Source organism: Scophthalmus maximus, chromosome 3, assembly GCF_022379125.1.
Source record: "Scophthalmus maximus strain ysfricsl-2021 chromosome 3, ASM2237912v1, whole genome shotgun sequence".
NCBI lineage: Eukaryota > Metazoa > Chordata > Actinopteri > Pleuronectiformes > Scophthalmidae > Scophthalmus > Scophthalmus maximus.
The window spans coordinates 21196600-21217885 of NC_061517.1; the positions used below are offsets into that span (position 1 = coordinate 21196600).

Genomic DNA, 21286 nt, shown 5'->3' on the forward strand with positions numbered 1-21286 from the left:
GGCTTCCTTGGTTTGGGGATACCCCCTTTTTAGAGGGATTTCCCTGAAGCGTCCTCCCTCCCTGCACGTTTCATTTTCTGTGCAATCTGTGCGGCGACGGCTGGTCACAGTGGAGGTTATTATATGGGAGGAATGAGTCAGCCACTGTACCTAAAATAGAGTCGTTAACTGATGGGACTGATAGACCCACATGCTTTGAGAAGCAATGTAAACAGGAGAAAAATAAGTGGGTTGTGATTCATCTTCCGGATTTTCGGGCTGTTTTAAAGTGTATTGTGTGATACGGCAAACCGGTTTCTCATGAATTGTACTCGATATGGTGTCTCGTGTAATATGCTTTAAAATTGTTCTTACTTTCAGACATTACACTTTGAGCAGACGCGCACGTAGCTGTTTCATGTTATCGCTGACAAGCATCGTGGCAACTGTCACGAAAGGGCAAGTAGATGTGGAATGTCACACCGTCCAAGAGAAAATAGACAAATAATTACTATTTGTCGACGTGAAAGACAAGGTGTGACATTGTGCCTCATTTGCAGCACCACACTCAAAAGTGCCGGACGAGGCCAATCTTGGGCTTCATTAGCTCTAAGGCCTGCAATGGCACAATACGACAAATACCAGCCAACTAGCCATTTTGGGCCGAGTTTGGTGTGAGGGAGGAATTGTTTTCTTTGCACACTATACATGTCGCTGCCGAAGGTGAGGATTTGTTTGAGCGAGGGGTTTTGGCTGGGAGTAGCATCATCATCATTATCATCATCGTCACTACCATCTGACATCAGATGCCTCACCAAATTCTAGCCATTGCCTTAGAGAGGTTATAATTGTTAGGTTCGACTTTATTCAGACTCGATGAGCAATCGATGAGCAATGTTTTGCTGAAACCACAAAGGGGCCACGTAGGGGAGTTCTGAGGCTGGCGAGCAGGTGAGCAGGGCCGAGGCATTGGTTGAGTTGTGCGTTGTGGAGCAGGGCTCTTAAGCCAGGCATACACTGTGCGATTACAGGCCGTTTTTGACCCGATTTCCGAGTCGCACGACTCTTTTTAGAGTCTGACGTTTTTTTCAGCTTCGCCGTGCGTCGTTTGCCGTGCTGTGTATATAGGGCTTGGGCAAGCAGCGATTATTGCTCCCAACCGGCGTTCAGATAAATTTCTTACATGTCAGAAAATGTGGCTCGGCCGACTTCAGCCCCTCGCACGGTTGAAGCAGAGCCATGAGTCGATTCCTCAAACTCGGTGCCTTTTTTCCTGGCTGCGCCTGCGTCAAGTGGCAACATGGTAAATTTGTCTTCAACGATAAGAAAGAAATAGTATATTAAATATAGTTATTAGTCAGTATGGAGGGCCCCTTCGCTGCTGCTAATTTACGTTAATTGGACATATAGTGCGTGCATGAGTCCTTATAAGCAGTCGCCTCTTCTTCGTGCCTCTTTTTTCAGGGTTCGGCACACAGATTACGCAAGTTTCTGTCTTGTCAGCGTTCTTCTTCCATGGTAAAAACAAACTTCTCTGCCCGAGAGGAGCTTTCCGCAGGTGCCAACGGGCATTTCACACGCACAGTGTGAGCGGTCAAGTCTTGGCTGACGGTCGGACCGTACAGTGTGAGCAAATAAATCCTGAGCTTTGGCTTCACATCGCAGGCGATTTACTCGGACAGTGTGAGTTGCAGTTTAACAACAGCATTTGTATGCCCAGCTTTAGACTTGGCTGAGGCAGACTCCAGGGATCCACAGGTTCACAGAAGAATCTATCCTGGACCGAAAACGTGATACTTCAAATCAGGGATGGGCAACTTTGATGATAGGGAGGGCCTCAAAAAAGTTATCCTCACTACCAGAGGGCCAGATTGTGACTGTGACTTCACCAGTAGGACACTGTAACCCCATCATTCTATTAGCCAATTTATAGCTACTAAATTAATGAAGACAACAAAATGTATGACGGCAATCAAAGTTTATTTTACCAACATCTCTGTTTCTCATATTCAAATGCATTTAGTAATGCTCCTTTTCAGAAAAAAAGCTGCCTAATCATGTGTCACAGAGTGGACTTGAACTCTTGACCTCTGGTGTGTGTAAAACAGACTTGCTATCAGGGAGCTAAACCCATAATGAAAGTTTAAACACATTGCCCACGCAGCACTCAACTAGAGCTCTGACCACCGCTACAGGTGCACAACAACTTCAAACATGCAAGAATTAAGTCCCCCTTCCAAGTATTTGTGGCCGGTGACGATTCTATCGGTCCAGTTTTCTTTTTTGGCCGCTCATGTCTCTCTTCGTCGTATGTAGTTGGCCTGAGACCAGACAAGACCGCAGTCGCTTGGCAATAGGCCTCTTGCATTTCGAGGGAGTGCCCTCCAACGATGGCGATCCGGTTCAAATGGGCCGCTCGCACCTGTGAAATCAGCAATTTATTGATATTTGAATTTTTCAAAATTTAATATTTTTCTATTTGGAAATTGACTGGTGGGCCGCCAGTTGCCCATCCCTGCTTCAAATAGAACAGGTTTCAGGCTAGACTGAGTGGCCCTGCACAATACCAGGTAGACAACAGGTAGCAATCAATGGCCGAAAGTTTGAAATGATCTAAGGTTCACCCTGGTCTAAAGTTTGATGTCAGCTATTAGTGTGGTGCCAGTGTTGAACTGAGCAAGGGTGCGTTTTGTCGCCGATGAACTTTTCATGTGTTGTCATCTTCGCGTGTTGCCCAAACGCGGACCCGTGTAATTGGCCTCACATTTAAAAAAGGCCCGCGCTGTGACCAGGAACACTTGCCTCTCACATCGCAAATCAATGGCCGATTCTTTCAAAGAGTCCAACTTGGCCCGTGTTCACATTCCTTGAGACCAGACAGTGGTCATTCTTCCCCTCCGCCTTCTTTTCATTCTTTTTTATCCTTGACTGAGACTGAGAGCGCTTCGGAGAACATTTTTCACACTGTGCCTGTCCACTCAAATGAGCCCATTGTGTCTGAAAAACATGCAGCCCGGCAGCTCAGGCGCAGGGGGGAGCGGGGTACAGTGCTGAAACACCAGACCCTGACTGCCGCTGTGCATTCTTGCACGCGCTTGTGAAATGTGGCGTGTCAGCTCCAAGGAGGCTTTGCCAAGGAGCTTCTATACAGGCCCACCATGCGTGCCCAGTGGGGTCGTAAAATAACAGCCCGAGCGGAGCGCCTTCCCAAAATGAACTCCCCGAATTTGGTTCCCGTCGCCATGGCAATACCATAAGAGCCCACTATGGAACTTTCTTTACCGAGGAGCGCCATGCGTCAGAGGGAGGGACTCTGGGAGCAATTACAGAGCGGGAATGTGGGTTGTGATGGGGCAGAGGAGGAGACGCAGTGGCTAAGGCTGTCTTCAGTGTGCGAAAAGAAAGAAACCGAGGGCTGATTTAGACGGCCTGCATTCACTGTTATTTGTGTGCGAGTGATATACAGTGCGTGTAATTCTCTGGTTCAATTATCACACAAAATGAATTCAAGTAAGGTCCCATGTGTCAGACACTGGCATTGCCCCGCTTTTAAAAATGCTACTCCCATCCGAAGCCCCCCCCTCACATACTGCTCTTCCATACTGACCCAACCCTCCACCCTACAGTATAATGCTCTTCCAGAACTTACACACCCTCCGTGAGCCTTCCCTGCAGCGTCCTTACAAATCCTTTTTTTCCTGGGAGTTAGTGTTCACACACGCTATTTCCGAGGAGAGCATACGTTCCCTATTCGGAACTCTTCCTACTTTACAGTTACATAAACGGACAAGAGCCCTGCTCCTCCCAGAATCCTCTGTAGAATATCTTCCCCATCTCCGCAGCCCACTCCCATTCCTGACATCTAAGTCAATCCACTCCACCCAGAATCGGCCCTAAACTCATCTAACCTTCGAAAGAGCTTGTCTGTGTAAAATGTAAAACCGCGACTAACAATATCTAAATCGTGATTACCTGTTCTGTCGTTCTGTATCAGCAGCTGAAAGCTCTTGCTTGAGGCTCCATGGAAAGATTGTGTTCGATAACTGTTTATAAATTTAGCTCAAGCTAACCAAACCACCATCCTTCCCTAACCATAGCCATGTTTTTTTTCTGCAGCAAGATCTCAGCTGCAGAAAAAACAAAAGTGTTTTTTTTTTGGGGACAAGTTATATTTCCTGTTCAGTTGGTTGAAATGCACGAGGGATATCATTCTTCCTGATAGAATATGCCTTTCTGGTGCCAAGAGCTCTTCATTCAGAGTCATAATCCTTCCGTCTTTAATTTAGTTTCAACTTCACCATTTCAGAAACCAGATGTTTACGGTTGCGCATTTTATTTATTTTTTATATGAACTTCCATGAAAACATTCAACCCATCCGTCAGCAGCGCACCTTTCATGTTATGTTTTCCAGTGCTCCACCCTGACCTCACTCCACCCAGACCGGTGACCTTTCACCTCACCTTTTGCGCGTGTGCGTCCGTCTCTGCTCCTCCTCTCCGGTGAACCTGGAGCCGGTCAACGGTGATGACACCCTGATAAAACCTGCGGCACCTACGTACTTATTTGGGTTTACAGCTGTCATGCTCTATTCTCCAAAGGAAATATTCGGCCCGCCCTTTTTCCATTTGCAGCCATTCATTAAAAAACCTGTTAAAAGCTTACCAAATACTTCTGGCTCATCGCGGCCACCTGTTCCCGTGAAATGGCACAGCCCCGGCTTCCTGAAATCAGGAACCAGCCGTTCTTTCAATCATCTTCAGACTCCATGCACCTTGTTTTGGTTTCACGGGAGCATGAGAAAAACACCCTCTGACATTGTGTCTACGCTTGTCATTTAATCTCACACACACACGCACACACACACACACTCGCAGGAACTGTGACACGAGCATTTCCCGACATCACATTGTGTCAAAACAGATGATTCAGCGCTGTCTGCATCGGGCCACTGCACCTTGTAGGAATGTTCCACACACCTGTCAATTATGCACCCCCCCCCCACCCCACTAACCCCCGCCCCACCTCCCCCCCGGTGAGTCACTGTGAACTGCTTTTCCGCAACGCCATCGCGAGCTGTACGGACGGGCCGCGCCGCATGTCCCCGCGTCCAGTCATAGGGTGTCGCTGTGTCTTCAGATGACACCTTTGACCGGGAGTAAACGAGTGACTGTGTGAGCGAGTGGCGGCCGAAGGCCTCTGTGATTTTAGTGGGAGAGCTGCTGAGGTCACCTGCAGAGGGTTGTCCTCCTACTGAATGAGGTGTTCAGTGACAAATAGCCAAGGGCTCGGTCAGCAGGTGACCCAGGGGTCAGATGCCGGACGATCCCATCCGCCAGGCCAATGGTCGTCCTTTGATTTAGCGCTGTCTGCGCGTGTTCCGTCCACTGAGGTCAGACCGAACAAGGACTGTACAGTCTCAATGAACTTTTTTTTTTCACCCCCAATAAAGAAGAGTTTCAACTCATGAACAGATCATCAAATGACTGTGAAAGAGTGTATTACCTCAGCGTTAGCTTTCAAACGCAACCAAACAGGACACGCATGCCCAAACAAGGAAAGTGACAAGTATTCAGGTGAATTTCACACTGACAGCATGAATACCATGTATAGACACGCTTTTGACCTCTTTCCCGACCCACATATCTGGCAAAAGTGAGAGTGCGGCCAGGCGGAGCATTTCCGACTGCAGGTGCGACTGTCTTGCAACTTCCCACACTCGTGATGCATACTGCTCCATGACATTATTGCATCCCACAGATAAGGTTGATACGGTTGGAGCAGGGTAAACAGAGGCCACGTCCAGCACGCCACACACTGACGCACGCTGCCACTCATTCTGACGTGCTTATCTGTTTTTCCAAACAGATATTTATCTACAAAGCAATACGTGAACATGCGTGTTTGTTTTTTTCCAAATCATACACTGAATCATAATTTGGTTTTCATTTGTCTTTGTAAACATCCAGATTCTCCTCGGTCAAAAATGCCCAGATGTGCCAAAGTGAGCAGACTTTTCACTTACAGTTTTTTCCCTCCAACTCGCCTGAAAATGATTGTTTGTTTTTTTTTACAGCAGGAAGTTGTGTATCCCGCTGTTCCTCGCAGTTTACAGTAAATGGTGTGCTCTTGCAGTAAAAAAACAAAGCCTAGTAAACATTCACAGTGAGTGAAAGTTAGTAGAAAAAGGGGGGGGGGGGGGGGGGGGAGACAAAAATAGATCATTCAAAAGGAGCGCTCCACTTCTGGCTGTATCTGTTCACACAATGATAACTTTTTTACACTTTGATGAAACTTGACTAATATGTACGGGGGGGGGGGGGGGGGAACAACCTGCGGTCTGACCCTTGAAGGAGCTGAGATAAGATTTTAGCTGGGAGGGGAAACCATGTGGTCGATGACTATCAGGGTAATGACAGACAAACATTCTTGACGTTGGGCCAGAACCTTGACGGTAAGTCCCATTTGGTGTCGTTGCCTGACAAAGGAAGGAATAATGTTTCACATCAAACACTTCGGAGGGATGTCTTCAGAACCAGACACCTTTTTTTTTTCCTTTCCATATTTGAAAACCATTACAGAAAAAATGGAGAAAAAAAAAAAAAAAAACTGAGAGAAATGAAACAACCCCTTTGTTCGCTGTGAGTTACAGCTGCAACCGTTTGTGTCTTAAAGTGCCTCGATGATCAGGAGTCAAAATGTCAAGGTAAAAACAAGGGTGGTTTTCCCAACATACTGAACATATATTTACATACAGTAGCTGACGTGCAATAATACCACGAAACCTGAGCAACGAGGAAAGACATTACTGCATTTCCAAACACCTGGAGGAAACGTGCTCTCTTTGCTGTCAGTCCCAGAGAAACAAAGGACATATCTCATTCCGTTCTTTTTACAATTGTTCTCTGGGTGTAAACTGAGAAGATGGATAACGATCTCACGTCTCTGCGTCAGCCGCCGAGCTGGAGCGGGGATGTGGTTAGCTTTGGGCAACAGGCATAATGGGCTTGAAGCAGCGGGGAAACCGCCATGCGGACCGTCTCTGAAGAATGCAAATATGCGTCCCAACACCTCTCATTGACACATTGAGTCCCGTTTATCGCATTGGTGCACAAAGCTTCGGTTTAAGGGGAGTCGTCGCTGCGACTACATGCGTTCTGGATGCTACACACGTCACTTTGTGGTGCCGATGGTCTTCATGAAATGGTTTAAGCCCATAAATGTCTCTAAATAGTCAAATCATTTAAGGGTTCTTTTCGAGAAATGTGATTATCGTTGACCTTTATGGATGTTTGGTAGGCTATAGCTTTTTTCATCCGCCAATGCGTTAGTGCCTAAAGCCTGTATTCTCTGGAATCACCAGCAGAGGGCGACTCACTGATCGCAAAATGAAGTCAGTTTCTATAGAAGCCTATGAGAAAATTACTTTACTTCTCACTTTACATTTTCCTGAGGAGTTTATGGACTCAATTGATCGACAGCTGACCCACCCCCAATTCTATGTTTGGTTGCAAAAAAAACAACATGGCGTTGTTCAAAATGTAAAACTCGAGGCTTTTCTCCCTCCAATTGCCTCACACTGACTTAGTCCAAGCAGGACTGACACTCCAGCCCGCAGCATTCTCCACTATGTATCTTACAGATCCAGCCCGTATGATGCCTTGATCCCATTATGTGCTCAATGCTGCTATCGTCGCTTTATCTTCATCTTTGTTTTCTTTGCTGGGCACGGCAGCTATCAGGGCCAGACCAAAACTCTGCAGTCACCACTGCCGCTCTTCCACAACAAAAACCCTGAATCCAGCCAGCCGTGAAGAAAAAAAGAAAAGAGAAAAGTACTTGTGCTGGTTCTGTCTGTGTTATGGGATGACAAGGATTGAGAAAGTCTGATATTCATCTTAAAATCGAGATCTTTTTTTCCCTCTCTGCAATTCCCCCTTGTTTGTTTTTTTATTCTCTTTATATTTGTCTCTCTCTTTGTCTGTCGCTAACACAGTATATACAACTGTCCTTGTAGACAGATTATATCATAACAAGAACTTATAAAAATAAGCTTAGATCCACTGGTCACCAGTGTCCTTATTATCATAAAACATGTTTCGAGGCAGCCTCTTATGAAGCCACTTTATTGCTGTGCTTGGCAGGGATGCCTTTTGTTTGCCCCGCTCAATGACAACAGGAGTTGTTTTGATTTCATCAGGAGCTCTTTATACTTTAATATCCTGCTGCATGTTCCTTCCCGAAAAACAAACAAGGAACCCTGTGCAGAGGATGAGACTGAACGTGAGAAACGCAGAACCGCAAAGCAGGAATTTTTACTGCAGACCAAGTTGTTGCGGACAGAGGAAAGCGTGGGCAGGCAGGAACATTTTGATTTCCAAATAATCTTGGGTAATAATCAAGTATTGTTGCCTGATGGGTTTGTACCTTGGAAAACTGAATCTGAGCTTTGATGGCAGACAGACAGACATGAAATCAAAAAAAAAAAGAAAAGAAAAGGAAAAGCAACACTGCAAATAAACCAAAAGGAAAGGAAAGGATAGATTCCCGTCCAACAACCAGTCGCTTCATAGGTACAGTGTGTGGAATGTGCTTGTGTTTAAAAAACCTGCAGGGGACTTCTGGAACGTGTTTACTGGATTTGGGAAAAGTCATTGTTCCTACATACCTACCAGGGAGACTGCGGAATTGTTCCTTTGTTTGGCCACATCCTCCATGGGAGGGGGACAATCGGACACCCATCCGGCTATGTCGAATAGATAACACACCGTACTCTACTTAACATCTGGAGCCACCTCACGCCTCACAGACACAGAGTTATCTGATTTCACTCTGACTTTTTGTCCAGGTTTATGCCCCATCCACACTTCAGGAAAAAAAGACACCACTGTGTGTTTCTGCATTTTTTTTTCCTCATGTCGGTTTTTTTTTATGTTGTAATTCATTTTGTTCTGCTTTAGATCTTCAGATATTTCAAACACTTCCATTAGTTACCATTAGTCGTTGTATATATATTCATATTGTATACAAATAAGGAAACCGATTTATGTAAATTCTTTAAAATCAAATATCATTAGGAAAGCTGTTTTCTGGCATTGGCATTAGTTTGCGATGCTCATGTGGTGCAATTCACTGTCTTTCCTGAAAGCGACTCCCGACGTCACGCTTTTCCAGGTGTGACATGAGCTGATCTCACACGCAGTGACTAGAAGCCATGATGACATCGATGACTGAACGCACCCTGAGACGTGTTTCAACTGAATTCTCCATTAGCGACGATTCCCTCCCAGAAATGTCGCGAGTCTCTTTAGGGTGGGGGGAGTGAAGCAACCGAGTCTAATGCGTCAAATGGAGAAATGTTCATCTATGCAACTTTATTTTGGTGGCCCTTGTCGGGGACAGCTGCCTGCCTCACCTCTCTGGAACAGAAAAACCCATTCTCACGGTATAGCGTCATAACCAAGTAACAATCTTCAAGGACGGTGGCTGGCGATCTTTATATTATCTTCTTTATCAATAATTCCCCTGAAGAGACTAAAACTGACGATGAATTCATTTTAACCAACACTGTCTGTGTAGCTGCCTCAGTGCCACTTCATTGTCTAAAAACTATTAAAACAAATAAAAGAAATGTATTGTTGGATTTAATATCTAAAAAAAAAAAGGACTGCTCTTTCAGTAAAGTCAAATTTAGCATCATTCATATCTAATGACAAAATGTCTAGTATTACTTTTCGAAATTCTGCAAATCTCCAAGTTGTTGAATCCCACTGCTTCCTCAGAATTTACCAACTTTGGAGGTTGCGGAGCACAAAGGCATGCTGTGAGCACTCCTGCGGTTTAGGCCTGTGGAAAAGAGGGAGGTGACTCGGGGACAGGGGGAGTGGTCTCAGGGGCGGACCTGAGGGCCCACAAGGTTTATATAGTGTAACAGCTTCCCTCTCCTCCTGCCTTGTGTCTGTGAGCTTCCATTTCAGCCCGCCCAGCCTGTGCCTCTCTCTTTCTCCCAGTCTCTCTCACTGAGTCTCACACTCTACAGCAACAATGAAAACCTCCAAGCAAACTACATACTCAATGCGCTCCTCCACCAGCGGCAGGCCTGCTGCTGTATCAGTGTCCCGTACCTCTGCTCCTGTCTACAGGGCCTCGTCCCTCCACGGCGGGGCCGGCGGAAGCCGCATCAGCATCTCCTCCGGCTTTCGCAGTGGTCTGGGAGCTGGAATGTCCGTGGGCTCCGGAGTAGGGGGCTTCTCCAACAGCGTCCAGGTGAGCTCCAGCGGGAACAGCGGCGACATCATGGGCAACGAGAAGTTCGCCATGCAGAACCTGAACGACCGTCTGGCCAACTACCTGGAGACGGTGAGGAACCTGGAGCAGGCCAACCAAAAGCTGGAGATTAAGATCAAGGAGGCCCTGGAGAAGAGCGGCCCCGACTTCAGAGACTACAGCAAGTACCAGGCCATCCTGGACGACCTGAGGAGAAAGGTGAGAAGGGGGGGCTGGGGGGCAGCGTGGTGAGGGCAGACAGGGGAATGTGCATTCATTAAATGTTGAACAAAAGCAGATGGAGGGAGGATAAAGGGAGGGAGGGTAAGGTGGATGGGTGAATTGAAAGATGAAGCCCAGGGTGAGTTATTAGAAGATATGATACAAGTGTGATTGAACAAGAAAGAAGTGAAACAGACTAATACAGCTTGAAGGCATTTGAACTCAACATAATATTTCCTGAACCCCTGAATTAAATGTCAGCCCATTTGTAGTTATTTTGGAGTTACTGAGTTTCTGTCGATTCCTACGAGGGGGGGGTTGATTCGGGTTTCGGCTGGTCCTCAGCACAAACAGTGCCCACCGTGGGCCTCGGGGGGGGGGGCTGAGGGCTGGACCGGAAACAATCTGAAGGAGGAATGTTGGAGCGACAGGAAAGCACACAGACAAATGACGAGAGTCCAGGGACTTTACCGGCTGTAGAAAGGTCAATTTCGCAGGCCCATACGTCACGACTTCAACTACCTTTTTCCTCTTTGTTGAGTATAATGCAAACAATATGTCAGTAGTCGGAGAATGGGACTGAACATACAGTGCAGTCATAACTACTGTGGATACACAGAACAGAAGCTGATAAGGAAAGGGAAAAGAAGGGTAACTCACTTAATGTGTGATCTATCAAGGTGGCGCTCATTAGGTCAGTGGCTTTTACAACAGATTAATCTGATAATACGACTAATGTCACACTTACCTGATACAGCTCATACAAATACATCTGGCACAGTTAATAAAGTGCAAGAAGATTTTGGAACTGAAAGAAAAATGAGGGCATCACACAACCGGGAAAATCTGTCAGTCATTCGTTCCAGTATTTGCCCCCATTCATTTCACCAACCATTCTTCAATGAAAACTCAAGTTTTCCAGTGTCATTTAAGTTAAGCACAGTTTTTTTTCTCCAAATGGAACGTCTCCACCAGGCCAGGGAAAAAACACCCAAATACTGTTCTCACTGTGGGAATGTGTGCATGCCCATGCAGCATACTGTATGTCTTTCTCTAATATTTTTCCGTGTGGGAGCGACACAAAATAACATCATCGAGGTCAGCTGACTCCTCTTTCCGGATAATTTGACACAAAATAAAATATGGAGGCAAAGAGAAAGGTAAAAATGCGTTTGGGGAAATTAGGTTTTATTTATTCTGCAAACAGCCGAGAGAACTCTGTTTATCCAAATAGCCCAGGGTCGGCAGAGCCCGGTTCTTCTTGTGGCTCGATGCAAAACAAAGACTCTCACGGCAGCATTTAAAACAGCACGCACAGTCTACAGCCCATGCAAAGTCACACATGCATGCACGATCACATGACTGAGCGAGCGTGCCCACACGCACGCACACACACACACACACACACACACACACACACACACACACACACACAACTGCCACCCCCAACCACCTACACCACCTTCCTCATGCAAATCACCTGCCCCCATCCGGCCCTGCTGACAGGACGGAACGTGTTCCTGGGCAGTGGAGGGACAGTTGCTGCCTGGCAGCCACTGATTGGCTCTTGGACTTTGTCACCTGGATGCCTCCCCGGCCGTCCATCCAGCCCTTATCTGTCCCACAGTGAGGGCTAAAGCAAATACCGCAGCCATCTGCTATTTGAAGCCACCCAAATTTACACACACAGAGACAGTGATCAGTTTTTCCTCCAACGCTGATCTTATTACTGCTCAAGTCAGTGTGACGAAGTGAAAGTGTGAAGTACACTAGAACTTCAGGGGGGAAAAAACATTTAAGCGAGTACAAATTTAATCTTCTTTTTCTTCAAACTGGTTGAACAGGTTAAACTGATGACTGTATCACTGTAAGCGTATGAACTCCCCTTCAAAGAATAGTTTGATGTTTTGGAAAATACACTCATGTCTGTATATCCCAAATGTGCAGATAAAGCCAGCAGCTGCTCAGCTTAGCTTAGCATCGAGACTAAAGCCTAGCTATGTCCAAAGGGGAATCGGCCTGTTCCACCACTTTTGTAGTTAACGCATTCAATCCCATTTGTTTCATTCGTTCAAAAACTTGGTAGATTATTATGACAGACTATCGACCAGGAACAGTGACTTTCTGATCTCTTGTTGTCACTGGGAGGTAACCAGCAGAGTCGTCAGTGGACGTGTTGCTCATCGTATTGCCAGGTTAGGCAAACCAGCTGCTGGAAGCTGAAGCTCTTGGTACGCGACAATCCCCACCACCCACTCCCGGCAAGAGGGCGGTCTCTTGCCGTTCAACGGCAAAGAAAACATTCATATTGGCCGTTTAGGGTATTACTACGTGGAAACAAAGCACAACTGACACCAAAATCCCCCTTCAGTCAGCTCTTTGGTTTGAATGTTTACCCAGCTGTTGGTTTTCTGTGCTTGGCCCCTGTCCCCAGTTTGAAATCTAAATGGCATCAATCTTTTGTTCCCGTTGCAGGTGTTTGATGCCAACTGTGACAATGCCCGCCTGGTTCTCAACATCGACAACGCTCGCCTGGCGGCTGACGACTTCAGAGTAAAGTGAGGCCCGCTCGCTGCACTGCTGAGGCTGTCAGACAGCCACGGGAACACCCCCGTTTTGCTGTTGAATGGGTAGCAGGATGAAAACATAGTGTAAAGAGACAGTCATTAGTCCTGTAGTCATAAATCATCACCTTTGCAGCATAGCCAGTGGGGGTTTGGCAGTTTGTCATGGCAAACACAGCTGGCTGCGAGAGTACAACCCATTCCTTGCGTATCAAATCTTGCTGCATTTAAACATAAAGGGGACATTTTGGGAGAGTATATATATATGTAGTTCTATTCTCAGTTAATGGACCAACCGATAGGACTGTTAACACACATGTTGTGATGAGTAGATTTCAATAGTTGGGCCAGTCTTTGTGTGTGCAGCCGCATTGGGCTCCTGAGTTATCCTCACCTCCCTGCCCTGTGCTGCTTAGATTCGAGTCTGAGCTGGCCATCCGCCAGTCTGTGGAGGCCGACATCGTCGGTCTGAGGAAGCTCATCGATGACACCAACATGAGCCGCATGAATCTGGAGAGCGAGATCGAGTCTCTGAAGGAGGAGCTCATCCACCTCAAGAAGAACCATGAAAACGTGAGTACGACAGCACTCGGATCCGAAAGCAGCACCCTGGGAGATTGAATATGAATGACTAAATAAGCAATAGTATTTTATTTAATTTTTTCATATTAACAAGGGGAAAAAAGTATTATAAGTGTCACTAAATTTGAAATTCTGAGATTAAATTTAAAATGCAGGAATATATACAAAGTAGTTGGAAAAAAATTTGATTTGAATTTCCTTCACATGTAACCAGCAACATCCTTCCATCTGTCCGTTGCTTTGTGGTTCTTGATGCACACAATGGAAATAATTTGTTACTTCACTCTCAGGGAATTTTGTCTCACAAATTTATGACTTTACAATCGTAGAGAATATTCGATTTTTTTCTCTCGTAAATTTAATACTTGAACTATTGCCCCCCGCTCTGACCCTTAAAGTCAAATATTAGACAAAGGTTGTGTTCATGTTGCTTCTGTGTTGACATTCTGAGTGCTCCCAAACAAAAAGCACTCTCTTGAACACTTCTAGACATTATTGAAGCAAACACTCACACCTTCGGAAGAGCTGGATAATTATTTGCTTAAAAGCACGTCTCAATAATCCCTTCAAAGGCAACCAGCGTGTGTGCTTAAGTTATATTTGCACTGTGTATTACACGCTATGCCACGACTGGAGACGACCCATCCTGACAGGGCGTTCTTGAAGACAAGTGTGAAAAAAAACTTTCAGTGGGAAGGGGGAGGTCTGTTGAGAAATCTGAAATATCTGTATGTGAATACTGTGGGAAGCCGCATCATAAAAATTGGTCCCATCCACTATAATTTACGTGCACGGGCAAAAACACTACCATTTGTTTACTGAAGGGAATTAAGTCTTTAAGGCCCCAGGCAAAAGTTACGAGGGACCCCCTGTATATTTACTTGACCATAACATGTGATTATGCTTGGAAGAGGCATGGAGTCACAGACAGGTCATGGTTCAAGTCGTTTGCGGTGCAAAGGAGTATTCTGTCCTTTTTGAAGTTCGTGCACAAGAATCAGAATAAAAATATAAAAGTTTGGATTTGTGATTGTGCGTATTGACCCCTCTATCCATTCTGGTGTCTTTAGGAAGTAATGGAGCTTCGTAACCAGATTGCTCAGTCAGGGGTCCGCGTGGACGTCGACGCTCCCAAGGGACAGGACCTGGCTCAGCTCATGACAGAAATTAGGGCCAAGTACGAGAAGATGGCGCTGAAGAACCAGGAGGAACTGAAGACATGGCACGAATCTCAGGTCAATGATTAAAAAAGGAAACCAGCGTCTGAAAGCAGGGAAGTTCCGCTCTAGTACAAAGTCCTAATTTGTGAACTGCAATCCTTATTTCAGATGGTAGAAGTGCAGACCCAGGTCAGCCACAACACAGAGGCCCTGAAGGGTGCCCAGACAGAGGTGAACGACCTGCGCAGACAGGTGCAGACCCTGGAGATCGACCTGGAGTCACAGAGGAGCCTGGTGAGAAGCTCTCTCTCTCAGCACGCACACTTCATTTACCTCAACGCGGGCCTATCTTAGCGCCCTGCCTATCTCAGCACTCATTTCAAGTCTATTGCATTTATTCTGTTGACACAAGCTTCACACTCTGGTGACCCGTCTCTATTGAGCTGTCAGCAGCCATGCCAAGTTCCCTGTAAAACTTTAACCCATCCCCCCCCCCCCCGTGCTTGTCTCGTGCTCACAGAAATTGTCTCTGGAGGGCACACTCAGGGACACAGAGATGCGTTACAACATGGAGATCGAGTCCCTCAACGTCGTCCTCCTGGGTCTGGAGGCGGAGCTCACGCAGCTGCGCAACAGCATCCAGCTGCAGACGCAGGAGTACGAGGCCCTGCTCAACATGAAGATGAAGCTGGAGGCCGAGATCGCACAATACAGACTGCTGCTGGACGGTGGAGACTTCAGGTAGGCAGATCAATGATGAAAAAGAAAAAAAAAGGAACTCTAGGCCACGTTTAACTCTGTTAGTAAAAGTGATGTGACTGTTTTTCTCGGTCATTTTGTTCAGGCTCCTGGACGCTCTGGAAGACCAGAAAACAGTGAAGACCAAAGTGATGACCGTCACACAGACCCTGGTGGATGGCAAGGTGGTGTCCTCCAGCACAGAGACCAAAAATGTTTGAGTGCCTTGAGGCAAACCCCTCAAACAATCCCTTTCATATGCATCATGTCACTAACATATGATCAGGCCAAAATTGTATTTCCATTCGGATCTCCTGACTTTCTTAGTCATACATCACTAACTCTCTCTAGCTGCGATTCGTTCGACTGTCTGGGTACAGTATGTTTGTCTGTATTCCACAGACTGATAAATGAAAAACAAAAAAAACTGGATGAGAGGAAAACGAAATCATCTTTTATTTATTTCATCACAATGTTATTTATGTGTTTGTCTACTGACCAGTGATCAGAATTCAGAATTAGAGAGCCCTGCCGAACTTTGTCAGAACAAAACTGATTCAAGACGCCGAGACTATTTCAAAGTCCAATGAGATGCAAAACATGTTTGTTTTTTTGGGTTTTTATATTTCATCATCTTTGGTTGTTGCCTGTTGTGCGGTGATGCTCAGACATTTCAATAAAGTCCGTTTTGGGAATGTTTTCTCTCGTTGTGAACATTGTGTTTGGTTTGAAACTGAAAAAATAATTTGTGTCACATGAATCAGATTCTATACTAGTAACACGACAAACATTATGAATGAATGGAACAAGCAAAATGACACATACTGACAGCAGATAGTAATAATAGAAATCAGTTCACACCCACTGAACTCTTGACTGCTTGATTGAAAGATAATGCCTCAGAGTTCATGTATAATAAGATTTATATCCTCTCCAATGTAATCACTGCACTGTTCCAAGACCTGCATTTAGTATTTTTAAGCTATGCTCATACCTCACTGTGGGGGAAAGAGCAACAACTCATTTGGTTCAGTGAGTCCAAAGTGCCAACACTGTGGGCCTTGGCAAACCAAAGTCCTGCAACAGCACACACGCTCAGACCAAGCGATTTACAAGAAACTGCACATTCCTGATTGGACAGGGTAATTCTCCTTTTTATGTCTTGGCTGTTCCGATGCAGGATAAAACGACTGATGCCATTATAATAAAATTTTGTTTGTATAGCTCCAAATCACAACACACATTATCCCGAGACACTTTAAACAGCGCGGTCGAGACCTCACAATATCACATTGAAACCCAACAGTTCCCACAATGAGCAAGCAAAACTCCCTTTTGACAGGAAGAAATCTCTAGTAGAACCGGACTCAGTTGTGATAAATCGTATTGGAAACCACAGTGCAGTATTTCGGCATCTTACGCACTCCCGAATGCTGGTTTATAGTCTCCCAGGTATCTGTTCCAGCACAGCCACAACCAGCCGTAAGCCTTTGCAGTTCTGGTCTGAATACCCAATTTAAGGATAAGGAGTTGGCCGGAGTAATTCTATATTCCTCAAATTGCCAACAGATTCCATTCAATACTTTCTGACTTCGCTAAGCTGCCTGTGGAAATGATCAGGTTGGTTCCAAGATGTAAATCCTTTTTTTTTTTTACAACAACAACAATGGGTCACGTAGACACACTTTTTGTTTGGTCACTCTATCGTTGTCCCCATTAGCCTTCACCCATCGTGCACCAAACGTGCATTTGCAGTGCTTCTCCTTTCTCTCCCATGTGGCTCTTTGAGCCGGTCACCACAGACTGTTATCTTTACTAGTGGATTTGTTGGGGCCTGCGGATTGACACACATTTGGTGCTGCGGTGAATTTTTGCAGCATCAGGGTGGTGCATGAATTGTGCTACAAAACAAAAACATTGGTCTTGCTCAGTATGATGGAAAGACAGTGTTACTTTTGTAACATTTCAAATGTTACCCTTGATACAGTTACTGCTCACAATCACTGTGAAATGTCGGCACACCTTTTTGGCTTTGACAGTGGGTGTTGGGGGGACAAAGTCTAGGCATAAAGGCTAAAGGTGAAAATGTAATATAGATAGGAGAGGCGTGGCAAACGGAAATATTGCTTCTCAGAGGAATATATATATAATGTCCCGGGAGTTTCCTCCGTCCTCCACTCTCAGCTGCCAAACTCCTCTGTGCCAGCCCAAACCTCGTCTCCCCCTGATTGATCAGCACACTTCTTTTAGCAATGGAGCACCAGATTAAACGACAGAGTTCTCAAATTCTCGGTGGCAATACAACACCCTTTCACAGACCTCATCTCATGGAGAGGGCTTATGCCCACAGCGTCAGCGGAGGGGCAGGCGGCCACGGGACCAGGATCTCCACCGCCACCTACGGCACACGGGTCGGCAGCAACTATGGCGGTGGGCACGACTACCAGTCCTTCCCCACTTCTGGAACCCTGGCCATTCAGAATGAGAAGGCTACCATGCAGCACCTGAACGACCGCCTTTCCAACTACCTGGAGACCGTCAGGAATCTGGAGAAAGCCAACAGCAAGTTAGAGATCAAAATCAGGGAGGTTATCGAAAAGAGAGGCCCCTTGGAGGGGAAGGACTTCAGCAAGCACAACACCATCATTGCAGATCTGAGGGCCAAGGTAAGTCAATAATCATGCCTTGTTTGTTCTGATATCTTCATGGAAAACATAAAAGGTAGATAAAAAAACATTGCTTTATATCATTTATTTCACAACAGAATGGGGAAAAAACTGCAAAAAGAAATGTATAATGAAAACATTTGTAAATCTGGGTTGGCTTCAGTGTCTTCAAGCAAAGGAAGTGTCAGTGGTCATATAGCGGAAATGTCAATACATGTATTTTATGTTTTTTTATCAAATGGATGCCAAGCTCATGACACTGTCATAATTTTTGTTTTTTTATGAGAACATTTTTATCAGTCAGGTTGTCTTTCCTGTGACGGCCACATACTGCATGGGGCAAAAGTCATTCCAGTCGGAACCACCTCATCAACTGTTGGCACCTTCCGCACTCCAAAGTGCTCATGCATCTCTCTGACGGACTCATTTCACAACATTTATTACCTGTAACCTGATTCTTATCTTTATGTCCAAATCAAGCCAGGATAGATAGTACTTTGTTTTGTTATGAGTTACAGTGTGTTATCAAGGCTAATCTTTCACCTGCACAATTTATCAAGGTGGAAATTACAGTTTGCTGTCCGTCAAAATTGATTGTGGGAAAATAGAATCGTGCCACGAGTCTGCTTGTATTTCACGGACTAAAATAAACAAAACGTTTTTCCCTTCTCACAGATACTCGCCAGTATCAAGGATAACTCGCATCTCGCCATCTCTCTTGACAATGCACGCCTCGCTTCAGAAGACTTCAGAGTCAAGTGAGCGCTTAGCTTTGTATGCAAAATTAAAACTGACTTTCCATCATGCACGAGCATATCTGATATACAGTATGCGTCCCTCAGGATGGAGTACGAGATGTCCATGCGTCAAGTAGTGGAGGCTGATGTTTCCAGACTGAGGAAGCTTCTGGACGACACCAACATGATTCGCCTGCACCTGGAGGGCGACATTGAGTCTCTGAAGGAAGAGCTGATCCACCTGAAGAAGAATCATGAGGCGGTGAGGAACATTAGGCAGAGAGTAATTGCATGATAGTAATTGGTTTACGTCTAATCCCAGTTGGAAAAGGGGAAAAGATATTTGATAATCCCAATACTCTTAGGAATATGAATACACTGCATTATTGAAATCTATTTAATTCTTTAACAGTGCACAGGATAGCCCCACTAACTCTGGAAATCACCCCCTGACTATTTCCTCCTCCGCAGGAAGTTGCAGACTTGCGTGACCAGATCACCCAAGGTGGCGTCCACGTCGACGTTGACGCTCCTAAGGGACAAGACCTAGCCAGGGTCATGGAGGAGATGAGGGCTCAGTATGAGAAGATGGCGCTGAAGAACCAGGAGGAGCTCAAAGCATGGCATGAATCCCAGGTACTTTGGCAGTGCATACTGTATTTGGGGCTGACCAGCTGTATTTGAAAAGTATCGTTCATCTGTACTACAAATATTTCATCTTGTTTCCAGGTCACAGAGATTCGGGTCCAAGTGACTCAGAGTTCAGAAGCTCTGAAGGACGCCACGACTCAAATGAGTGAAACTAGGAGGACATATCAGGCAATGGACATTGAACTGCAGTCTGCACTTAGTCTGGTAAGAGCCTTTGTCCAAGTGGTTACAGTGTCCCATTCAAGCCAAGAATATCCACTCCATTTTTCTCATAGAAGCTGGGTATGCGTGCTTGAAGCTACCATGTGGACTATTCTTTGAGACTTGTTAGTTGTTTCCAGGCTTTGTGTTGAGTTAGGCTAAACAACTGTCTCCTATATCTGACTTGACTGATACCAATCTCCTCATCTATCTCTCAACAAGGCAGCCGGACTTAAATAACAATGTCATTGTGTTTCTGTGCTGCATCAATTTCGGTAATCAAACTTGGTTTTCACGCCTTCACAGAAAGCGTCCCTGGAGGCCACCCTCCATGACATCAACATGCGTTACAACATCGAACTGGAGAAATACAACGCCGTCATCCTGAGGCTGCAGGAGGAGCTGACGCATATCCGCGCGGACATCCAGAACAGCACAAGAGAGTACGAGCACCTGCTCAACATCAAGGTGAAACTGGAGGCCGAGATCGCCGAGTACAGGAGGCTGCTGGATGGCGAAGCGCCCTTAAAGTGAGTATGTGGAGGGACGGCAGGTGGCCAAACAATCAGTGCTCTGTAGCAGCTTTGTTCGTCCAAGGGCATCTCTTTCAAATCCGATTCAAATCAGCTTCATGGAAACATGAGGTGACATTGATATAGAAAGTAAAAGTACTGCATCGGCTTCAATTCAATGCTCTTCCAGTCACTTACATTTCAATTGTGTGGTGTGATTATGACTCCATTTGTTTTAGTTTTATTATAACCCAGGCCAAAGTTGAGCTAATTGTACTCTTTTGTTAAAAAAAATTTTTTCCAGACTGGAGGATGCAATTGATCAGAAGGTCAAGACCCAAGTGGTGACTATCACTCAGACCGTGGTGGACGGCAAAGTGGTGTCAGAGAACAAGGATGTTAAATCCAGTGAAAAGGTTTTCAAATAGACACCTAATTAGAAAACTGAAAAGAATAAAAAAACTTGCAAAATAAATAAAATGAACAACTAACCGACCATCACGCCTGTGACTGATTTTTGTTTGCCGTTTTTTGCTTTGTGTTGGGGAAGGAAGCAATATTTACAACACACAAAGCAACCTATGCACTATCCACAGACATGTATTCCTCCATATCTTGTATTATTTCCTATTCATCATTCATGTCGTTTGACATTGTGGTTTAATATGTATCCGATTTCTTGCCATGGATTAGATTAGAGGGCTGATGCCGGTGTCATGCCACAATACGAAGCAACAGCCAGCAGTTAGCTTAGCTTAGCTTAGCGTGAAGACTGGAAACGGGTACAGTCCACCCAAATGTAAAAAAAAATCACCTAATAGAACCTTCAAAGCTCACGGTTATCTCTTCTGTATTCATGCACACAAAAACCCAGTGTGTAAAAAAGTCACTTTTTTACAGAGGGACTATTTCTTGGTGGGGAGCAGTGACCTCACGCAGTTGCCTGGCAACCTCACAACGATGACAGGTTTCCATGAAGACACTGTCCCTACCCAAGAAATAGTCCCTCA

General features: G+C 45.5%; 2 protein-coding genes and 1 long non-coding RNA gene across 3 annotated transcripts; 2 read left to right on the top strand and 1 right to left on the bottom strand.

The window, feature by feature from the left end:
- Positions 1-1942: 1942 nt before the first annotated feature.
- LOC118316379 lies at positions 1943-4618 on the bottom strand. The gene is made up of 2 exons (XR_004795181.2): positions 4441-4618; positions 1943-2401 (listed from the first exon to the last, which is right to left on the bottom strand). It is a non-coding gene; the product is annotated as an uncharacterized LOC118316379 (long non-coding RNA).
- Positions 4619-9912: 5294 nt separating this feature from the next.
- LOC118316377 (keratin, type I cytoskeletal 18-like) lies at positions 9913-16209 on the top strand. The gene is made up of 7 exons (XM_035644141.2): positions 9913-10462; positions 12941-13023; positions 13446-13602; positions 14682-14846; positions 14940-15065; positions 15292-15512; positions 15616-16209. Exons 1-7 carry the CDS (start codon positions 10022-10024, stop codon positions 15728-15730), a joined length of 1308 nt encoding a protein of 435 aa, XP_035500034.2. The 5' UTR covers positions 9913-10021; the 3' UTR covers positions 15731-16209.
- A 1457-nt stretch (positions 16210-17666) lies between these two features.
- Positions 17667-20772, top strand: LOC118316378 (keratin, type I cytoskeletal 18). Its single transcript, XM_035644142.2, has 7 exons — positions 17667-18175; positions 18851-18933; positions 19018-19174; positions 19384-19548; positions 19642-19767; positions 20071-20294; positions 20581-20772. Exons 1-7 carry the CDS (start codon positions 17762-17764, stop codon positions 20702-20704), a joined length of 1293 nt encoding a protein of 430 aa, XP_035500035.1. The 5' UTR covers positions 17667-17761; the 3' UTR covers positions 20705-20772.
- The last annotated feature ends 514 nt before the right edge of the window (positions 20773-21286 follow it).